This window comes from Morone saxatilis, unplaced genomic scaffold, assembly GCF_004916995.1.
Source record: "Morone saxatilis isolate NCDOM2014 unplaced genomic scaffold, NCSU_SB_2.0 Contig15, whole genome shotgun sequence".
Taxonomy (NCBI): Eukaryota; Metazoa; Chordata; class Actinopteri; family Moronidae; genus Morone; species Morone saxatilis.
In genome coordinates this window covers 12,092,463-12,102,164 of record NW_023339707.1, presented here as the reverse complement: position 1 = coordinate 12,102,164, position 9,702 = coordinate 12,092,463, and the positions used below count along the sequence as shown (strand labels likewise).

The window sequence follows — 9,702 nt, the reverse complement described above, 5'->3', positions numbered from 1 at the left end:
TTTGTCCCTTAGGTAAGAAACTCAGACCCCAATGATCCCAACCGGGAGATGGTGGTCCAGCTGCTAGACGACTTCAAGATCTCTGGAGTTAATGGAACTCGTATCCTTTACAGCCAAATATTGCTTCTTTTCTCTTTTTTCTTTTATTTTTTATGATTTGGTCATTTAATTGCTTCCTAACTGGAAATACTGAAGGTCATTCTTTCCCCTGGTGTCAAATTCAGCTGGAAAGCAGGATGTAAGTAGCAAAGTAAACAACAGGTGATGGGTGTACTAAATGGAACCTTTTTGTGTCCACCTACCACAACACTTTGGCTGAGTAAGATCTCCTGAATGCCACAGGGATTGCTGTAGCTGTAATATGAGACTCCCTAACAACACTGTAGTGTTTGCACTCCTATGACCTGCCCTCTTTTCAGTATACATAAGGCTACCCCTCATGTAGGTGGATGACTACAGGACTTCAGCATGTTTAGTAAATTGTTTTCTTCCAGTTGGTTTTCAGTTCGACTTTACTTGTACTGTTTATCTTAACTGCTGTGATCTTCAGATGTCTGCATGGTGTTTGAGGTGTTGGGGCATCACTTATTAAAGTGGATAATAAAGTCCAATTACCAAGGCCTGCCCCTGCCATGTGTGAAGAGCATAGTAAGACAGGTAACATAAGACCCTCGGTGTCCTGCCTTTTGTTTGCTGGTGACTCCTGATGAAGGTTCAGTTGTAGCTTCTATTAGTTTACAAGTGCCAGGTAGCCTCCAGGCTGTGTGGCAGGTGGAAACAAGTCAGTGTAGAGCTTTTGTAGTGATTCAACATATGAACAGTAAGCTAGAAAAACATGCCTCTTAACCTGACAGGCTGAGCGAGAAAAAATGTGTTTAGTAAAGATATCTTTACTAAAAATAACAAATAAATTGACAAATGAAAAGATTTCTGTTCCTATGAGACGTATGTGTGTCAGCCTTTTATTCCATATATTTTAAATGTGTAGGAAAAACAAAAAGAGACATATTGAAATATCAAAATAGACAGTGAAATCATTCTCCATTCATTCATTTTCCAGGTACTCCAAGGCTTGGACTACCTACACACAAAGTGTCAGATCATCCACACAGACATCAAGCCGGAGAATATCCTGATGAGTGTTGATGAGCCTTATGTCCGGAAGCTCGCAGCTGAAGCCACTGAGTGGCAGAGGGCTGGGGCGCCTCCCCCCTCTGGTTCAGCAAGTATGAGACACACACACACATGATCATATGTAAATTCATGACACAGTTTGGTAACAGTTTGTACTCATCTTATAATCTCTTTTCAGTAAGCACAGCGCCTGCTCCAAAACAGGTACACACTTTCATAATTTACTTTTTGCATCAGCATCACCACATTCTCAGTATGACACACATTTAAAGTAGTCCCACAAATATGCAACTATCCATCTATTATATCTTTTATTTTTCTCCTGCTCATCTCCGGCAGACAGTAAAAATGTCCAAGAACAAGAAGAAGAAGTTAAAAAAGAAGCAGAAGCGTCAGGCGGAGCTGCTGGAAAAGTGCATCCTGGACCTGGAGGAGATGGAAAAGACCACAGAGACACGAGAGGAGGAAGACGATGAAGACGAGGACCCACAGTCTCCCAAAGGAAGGGCCTGTGCTCCTCTCAGACAGGTGTCTCTTTTGGAGCTAGGAAACGAGGAAACCGGCGGTAAGAACCCAACGCTACAGGAGTCAATTGTGCTTCTTACATTTCTAATGACGGTTAAATTTCTGTCACGGTTGTAAGGCGGTGATAAAATCCCTGGTGTGACTCATTTGAAAATAATTGTCATCTGTCTTTTGCTGACACATTCAGAAAGCAGTGTGAATGCAGATCTTATAAGGGTGGGACCAGAAGGGCTGTCAGAGGTGAACTGTAATGGCCATGTGGACGTAGACCAGAGGCAATCCCAGTGGAGGGACGAAGACCAACACAACGGCAACGCAGAGCCCACAGAGAAATGTGCCAGTCAGAAGGAGCGATGCAAGGAGTCCCCAGTTCACCCTGCCTGCAACGGTTTGGACTGTGCAGATGTCAAGCACCTGGAAGTTGAGACTGAAGGCAGGGTTGCTCACAGCAGTGGAGTCACTGAGAGACACCTTCCTACTGGGCCGGAGGAGGAGGAAGAACTGGAGCAAAGCATTTTGCGGGAGGAGGGGGAGGATGGATCTGACTGTCAATATACAACCGAGGAAAGCCTGAGAAATGGTCAGTCAGCCAAAACCAGTGCAATCAGTACTAACTGCAAAGAGGTTTTGTGGGAGCTGTTTGCTCTGGCTGGGCTGCTTTAGACGTTTAATAAAAGCTCAGCCATGTGGACTTAAAAATATTGATCATTAGGCTCTTCTTTTATTAGATGTTTAGTCCATCCATAACTTTCTCTCTCTTTCTCTCTCTGCTCTGATGTAGGCAAGCTCACAGCAGGATCCCTGCTAGTTAACCCCCTTGAGCCAGTCAATGCGGACCAGATCAAGGTCAAGATTGCAGATTTGGGAAATGCCTGCTGGGTGGTGAGTAGCCTACTAATGACCTGAGGGATTTCCTGATTAGGGATGAAGCCGAGGGACACGTCCAGTGTCATCTAGCTACCAAAATAGAAATACTTTAATCTTTCAGCGCTTTGTTTATTATTATTGTATTGATCTAAATTTTAAGATAGAATTAACACACATTTATAATTCCTGAATGTACTACTTCCGTCATAACGGGACACAGTATGTATGCTCTGTTACTTGTGGTATTGTTTTAGTATTTAATTCTCCTACTCCATCTTCCTCTCTCAGCACAAGCACTTTACAGAAGACATCCAAACACGGCAGTACCGGTCCTTAGAGGTGCTCATTGGTTCTGGATACAGCACACCAGCTGATATATGGAGCACAGCCTGCATGGTGAGAGATTGCATTGTCAATCAACTATTGCACAACCTAACAAAAAAATCCTAGTCCATTCGCCCTTTAAAAATCAGAGTATAGCAAGTGGTGGGAGAGAGCAAATGTGTTCCTTCACACGGTGTTTTTTCCTGTGTTTATGATGATTGTGTTGTCTCTGCAGGCCTTTGAGCTTGCCACAGGGGACTACTTGTTTGAACCACATTCTGGTGAAGATTATTCCAGGGATGAAGGTACTGCTAGGACTTCCTCTTCCTGTTCATTCACTGTTGTATTTATTTACGTATTTTTAAGTGTATGCTACACTGGTAAGTTTAATTTAAGTTTTAATATTGGTGGTAATTTAACAGTTCTTGTTACTGTGAAAAGCTTCATTATGTTTTTCTTAGATTTCAGAAATTGGCCCTTATTGGTGTTTTTATTGCCACTGTGAATTTAAAATATACATTTCACAGTAAGCATGGCAAGTTGTGACCTTCACTTCAAATTATTGTGTAGTTGAATAATTTGCAGTGCACTTTGCTTAAGTTTTCACAGTGTTAACACTTAAATGAGGTACTCCATTACAGTGATCTCAAATAATCTCAAATTTAGAAGAAATGTAGTTGTGAATCGTGATGATGAGTACCAACATTCCTGTGTTTATTTCCTCTCTAACACCTCAAACCACATTTTTTGCCGCACTGGAGATGGGGCCACTTCTCATTTCCTAGCTCATCTTTTTCTTCATCTCCTCCACACTCACTGTCTCACTCATCTCCTTGTTCTCATGCTTATGCATTCTTTATTTGCATGTTGGCTTGCTGCTTAGCTTGAGGTTTCTTTACTGACTTGATTCTGTAGCAGCATGTCAGGTATGTGCTAAGAATCAGCCTTCAGTTTATTGGCACATGGCCCGCAGCTGTGAATCTGCTTTTTCACCTAAAGTACACGAACTTGTGAGGCTGTTGCTGAATATTCTTCCACATCTTTCTCTGCTGTGTGACTGCCCTTTAATAATAATTATTTACTAATCACTCATCCTGTATCACAGTCAGCTGTGCTCGTCTGATCTGATTCAGTATTCATTGTTTGTTTATATATATAAAAGTGAATGGCCTACATGTGTTGAAATGTTTAATAGCTTTTGATATGAAGAAATAATATAGGCTGCCCATATATGTGCTTCTTGTCATACAAGGCTGTCATCATCCATTGTTCCTAATACATTGTTCCACATGCCATCTCTCTCCCATCCCCTCCTCTCTCCAAACTGATACCCTCCAACTCTCTATCTTCCTTTTTCTCCTCTGATGTGCCTCATTTCCAGACCATCTTGCTCTCATGATTGAGTTGCTTGGTAAAATCCCTCGTCACTATGCTCTGAGTGGGAAATACTCACAGGAATACTTCACCAAGAGAGGTACGCCACCCCTCTGTCTGTGGCCCGCTCTGGGAATGGTGGATAGCAGGTGAGGGGGGGAAGGTTCCTGCCAGCACATTCAGATATGCCAGAGTTGCTGGTGTGTGCAGACCGGTGGGCAAAGTAATGAATACAGACAAATAAAAGTATGTTTCTTTGAACAGAGCCATCAGACATTGATTCAAGCTTCAGTAGTTCTGCCAAAGATTCCCTGGCAGAGGAACATTCAGTACCTCCTTAGATGTAGCCAGAGGACTTAGCTGTTCACTTGACACTGTATTGATCCCTGTGGGGGAAATTCTTCCAACTTTTTCCTGCATTGTGGAGTGAAGAGCGTAAGGTCAACCACAGCAGTAGTTGGATTTTAAATAATCTTTTAAAATCATACTACGTACTACAATTTTCAAATTAAAAGATCAGCAACCACAGAAAACGTTAGCTTTGTTGCAGTGTTTCTGTTAATTACAGGCCTGAAGTGTATGAGATTTGACTTTCACACTATGAAAAGTGTTAATAAGCAAGTACAACAATGTGATAATTATGGAAGAGCTTTGAGAAGATCTCCTCCTTAAGGGATCCCTTGCCTGAAATAGTTTGAGAACCTTCATGCTCCAGCTGGCACCTCTGGAGCTAGTAGATATTTAGTGGCAAGAGCACTTCTGCAGTGCAGATGCCTGCCTATTTGGAGCCCTGAACCTGAATTCAGAACCTTCTATATTTACACCAAAGAATGTTTCTCTGATAATGAGGATGAAGCTGTTGTATAAAGGGCTCCAACAGATAGCAGGTGTTTATATAGATATGTAGATTTAAATACATTTATACACCAAAGATCTGAGTCTAAGATACATTTGATACCTTTTACTGTAGATATTCAAATTTAATAAAAACACTACTATAACGTAATGTGAACTGGTGAACGTTTAGGAACCTTACAGCTCTTAATGTCTGATGGTCATGTTTGATGTAACTGTAGGTCTGTGCCCCCAACCTGTGCAACAATCTGATCCAAGTGTGTGTGCTGTCAGCCTGACCCACGACTTCCTCAAAGCCTCCACCCACACACCCAGAGTGGGCCTGTGACTGGGACACTGTCTGACCTGTTGTTTGTGTGGTCTGTCTTTCCCTCTCCTCATGCAATCGTCTGCCACGTAGACCATATAGCGCTGATTATTGAGCTGCTGGGCAGTATCCCACGCAAACTCATAATGGCCGGCAAATATTCCAAGGATTTTTTCACCAAGAAAGGTAAAAGCGTCGGTGTTATAATAGAATAAGAGAGCCTTCACTATTTTCACACATCTTCACACACATTTTATTGTTGTCTAACATTACATATTACTACACAAAAGATGTCTGTTTTGGAATACATTGTTGATAAACTAAAACGTTGAATATTTGAATATGTTTTCATAGACCCAACTACCTGTCGTAATGAATTCACTTGCTCTATTCCTGCCTGTCTCTGTGACACAGCACTGTCTGTGTGACTGACTGTCTGTCTGACTGGTTGTCTGCAGGTGATTTGAAACACATCACCAAGCTGAAGCCGTGGGGCCTGCTGGAGGTGCTGATTGACAAGTACGAGTGGCCCCGTGAAGAAGCCGAGTGCTTCGCTGACTTCCTGATTCCCATGTTGGAGCTGATCCCAGAGAAGAGAGCCACGGCCGCAGAGTGCTTGCGCCACCCCTGGCTCGCCCTCTAGTGGAGACCTCCAGCCAGTGCGCCTCCCTTCCCTCCCACTCTCTCTCCAGAGACTGCAACAGATCACTTTCCAGTTTGGGCATATCAGATGAATATTTATTTCTCTTTTTGTTTTCGTCGTTTTGGATTTCTTATGTTCTTGAACTAATGCTTCTGTGTATGTTTGCTTTGTATTTGTTGGTTCTTCTCTCGGTGTGATGACGTCGGGAATCCAGTGGATTATATTACTTTGTGGTCATGTTGGCTCCAACTGCTGTGCTCCGTTCACCCACCCAACTAAGCGAACCTGTTATTGTACTGCTAGTGACTCATCCTTGTTTGTTACACTCCTGCACTAAAACCCAAACAAATCAAGGATATGTAGCCTTTATTGGTCATTTTTGTCCCCTTTAAAAAAAAAAAAAAAAGACTTGCTATCACTTCTTTTCTCGTACATTTTCATTAGTGCTGTGTTGTTGTTTTTTTATGAATTATTTTATCTTATATTACACATTTAAGGTATATATTTTGTATTTGTAAAGTAGGCTTAGGAAGTTGCACACTGGGCTGACATTTACACTGACTATGGTTATAGCATTTTCTGCAGACAGACTCTAGTTTCTTACTGAGACGTCCACTGTCTGATAATGTAGGTCATATTATTTAGGCATAACAAATCCGTTGTCACTTGGTATTTAGTGTGGTTAGTTACTTATAATAAATGAGATCGTTCATTCTCATGGGAGGCTGGTATTCTCATACACCTATTACAATTCAGGAATATAGTGTTTCAACAAGACGACACGCGAAGAAGCCCAATTTAAAGGAGAAAAAAAGGTGGAAATAAACTGTATATATCTGTACCAAAGAGTTTGCCTTTATGTATATTACAGTTATGTACAGTTTTTAACAGATCTTATATCTTAGCTAAAATTATTTAGCTGGGTAGCTGTGTTTTAATAAAGCGTATGGAAGATGTGTTTGAGCTCAGTTGTATGTATGGCCAACTGTTCAATAATGTCACTGTTTTTACCATAACAATGGTGAGATCTGATGTTATGTAATGGTGTCCCAAATTGATCATATTAGAGTAACCTATGTATCTGTTGAGGCCTAGGTAAAAACTAAATTTACATCAGTGTCAGATTCAAAAACATAGACTTTATGTGAGCTGTCAATTAACTAAACTGTACAACACACCATACAATAAAACAGATGTTCATACAACACAAAATGACTGTGTCAAGCTTGTTTCTCTGAGTTTATTAGGTGTTTGCTATAAAGTACACAAAACTACAGTCATTGCCTGGTTTGTGAAGCAGAAAATGACTGCTTAATTTGAACCTAGAGTCACTACAACTATAAAACAGCAGAAAACATTAAAAAAGGCAAGTCAAGTGAACCGTTTGATCTAAAGTATATCATGACATTTCAGGATGCTTGTTTATTGCCCTGAAAGTATCTGCATCACACACAGCTCTTGGAAGTGTCTGTTCATCATGAGTTATCTGGAAAAGAGGAAAAACAGAATACCTTTATTTAGCTGAGACTTAATTCCATGAGATGACGTTTTGGTAACATGTCTTGTTATGAACTTTAAGGACATATTTATAGCAACCTGAATTACGAGAGAGTATAAATGAGTGCAAGAAATACAGTCATGTATTATAGAATCCAATTTGAAAACTACAATTTCCTAAAAACTATGCAAAGCTCAGAAACAGACACTAAATGGACCTTGAAGGGGGATTTCAACCTCCACCTGTTTGCATTAACCCTTACCTGCTCCCTCCACCTCAAAGTCGTCCGGCAGCAGTTTGTCCTGTCGATTGCCGAGGGTGAAGGACAGTAATGCCAGGAGCAGGGCGTCCAGGATACTGATGATAGCCAGGATGTAGGCCCAGCGCACCGTGCAGTTCCCCAGGCTGTACTTATCTGTCCTCTGGCCACACATCCTCTTCACCTCCGGAGAGTCCCAGCCGTCCGGGTAGATCATGCAGCCCATCACCATCAATGCAGCTGCGGGGGAAGAAGATCACCGAAATGGTGGAGCCTTGCAATAATTACCTCTGGTGTGCTCTTACTTTGATAAATATTTATTAGGGAGGCTCTTCAGAGCCCCCAGTGCAGGATAGGGCATGATGTACCCCCATAAAGTGCCAAAGGTTTGATTTATTTATGGCGCAGCAGGGCAAAGGATGCTCAGTGGTGCTGTTTGCATGATGTACTGTTATGAAAGTTCTTAAATGTTAAATTCTCTCCATCTGGTAAACTTTCCTCTGGGTTCTTGCCAAAGCTACTGAGCAAAATTATATAAAAATCTGAATTTTGGGTCTATGTGCACATTAAGGAATAGCTAAGTTATATACAGTAGTGCAAAGTAACTAAGTAGATTTACTCAAGTAATGTACTTAAGTTCAAGTTGAAGAAAGTGAGTATCTACATTTTATATTACTTTATATTACCTATAAACTATACTCATTATACTATTCAATAGTTACTTTACAGATTTAATTTTACATAAAAAACACATGATAGGCTTATACAAGGAAACACACTTTTGAAGATTAAAGGTCCAGTGTGAAGGATTCAGTGGATGTAGTTGCGGATGTAGTTGCAGATTACAATGCCCTCGCCTCACCCTCCCATTCCAAGTGTGTAGGAGAAACTACAGTGGCCATGAAACACAAAAAAAAGGGTCCTAATATAGAGTCAGTGTTTGTTTTATCCGTTCTGGACTACTGTAGAAACATGGAGGTGAAGTATCTTACTGTAGATGACAAGGGTTCATTCTAAGGTAACAAAAACATGATTATTATTCTTATATATTAATCAAAATATACCTATGAATATTATATTAAATTTTTTTGCCAATAGATCCTCCTAAATGTTACACACTGGACCTTTAAACCAGTGGATCCCAGCCATTAAGCTTGTGACCCCTTATAAAAACATAGTGTCTGGCCATGGGTTGTCTCGCCTCATATGTCTATGAATTGTTAGCAGTTCAATCAAGCAAACATCCTCCTCTAAACTTCTCACATTGTTTCATTTAAATTACTGTTTGAGGCCCAAAGATGTTAAATGATCCATTATTTCACCAAAATACTCAGATTATAGTCCATGATGACCTTTGACCCTTAGGTTGGAAACCACTGGGCAAAACCGCCTTACTGTATCTAAAGTAGATAAATGAGCTCAACCTTGAGCAGCTACAACAGTAAAAAGCTGCTTACAGAACAGTATTAAAACTTTAATAACTTAAAAAAATATAATAAAAAATAACTTTTACTTTTGATACTTTGTTTATAATATTTTTACACTGTTGTACTGATACTTGTACTGAATATTGCATAGTGTATACACATTTTGAATTTCTCAATAAAGGAACATCTTATCTTATACAGGCTTTTATCATATGGCTGGTTTCCTTGGTCCTCGGATGACTCAGGTGCAAGTTTAGATCAGTTAACAACACAGTAACACCTGATCATGTTACATGTAACCAATCCACCATCAAAGGTGTCAGAGTCAGGACTGAAACCGGGCCCTTTATTGGCTTCCACGGTGAAGAACAACACCTCCAGTACAAACACACGCCACGCCTGAAACCAGAGAGGTGAGAAGGCGGCTCATGACAGGATGAGTTTATCACCAGGGACAGTTTATAAGAAAATACACAGGTCTCACTCATC

The 9,702-nt window shown here is 40.7% G+C and overlaps 2 protein-coding genes across 4 annotated transcripts in view; one reads left to right on the top strand and one right to left on the bottom strand.

Moving 5' to 3' along the window:
* srpk1a (SRSF protein kinase 1a) overlaps positions 1-7,241 on the top strand; it is a 12,179-nt gene extending 4,938 nt beyond the window's left edge. The window contains exons 6-16 of one of the 3 annotated variants that reach the window (XR_004796573.1): positions 13-100; positions 551-657; positions 1,061-1,226; positions 1,313-1,338; positions 1,474-1,699; positions 1,847-2,239; positions 2,441-2,541; positions 2,815-2,922; positions 3,086-3,155; positions 4,232-5,572; positions 5,845-5,901. Coding sequence is in view for 2 of the 3 variants with exons in the window: in XM_035657265.1 (XP_035513158.1) it covers positions 13-100; positions 551-657; positions 1,061-1,226; positions 1,313-1,338; positions 1,474-1,699; positions 1,847-2,239; positions 2,441-2,541; positions 2,815-2,922; positions 3,086-3,155; positions 5,480-5,572; positions 5,845-6,029 (1,563 nt within the window). In the remaining variant the exon portion in view is untranslated. Of the gene's footprint in view, positions 1-12; positions 101-550; positions 658-1,060; positions 1,227-1,312; positions 1,339-1,473; positions 1,700-1,846; positions 2,240-2,440; positions 2,542-2,814; positions 2,923-3,085; positions 3,156-4,231; positions 5,573-5,844 lie in introns of all 3 variants that reach the window. The other 2 variants (XM_035657265.1, XM_035657266.1) reach the window with 2 other exon arrangements.
* Positions 7,242-7,504: 263 nt separating this feature from the next.
* lhfpl5b (LHFPL tetraspan subfamily member 5b) overlaps positions 7,505-9,702 on the bottom strand; it is a 3,299-nt gene continuing 1,101 nt past the window's right edge. The window contains exons 2-3 of the mRNA XM_035655844.1: positions 7,790-8,026; positions 7,505-7,515 (exon numbers count right to left, since the gene is read on the bottom strand). Coding sequence (XP_035511737.1) covers positions 7,505-7,515; positions 7,790-8,026 — 248 coding nt within the window. The remainder of the gene's footprint in view (positions 7,516-7,789; positions 8,027-9,702) is intronic.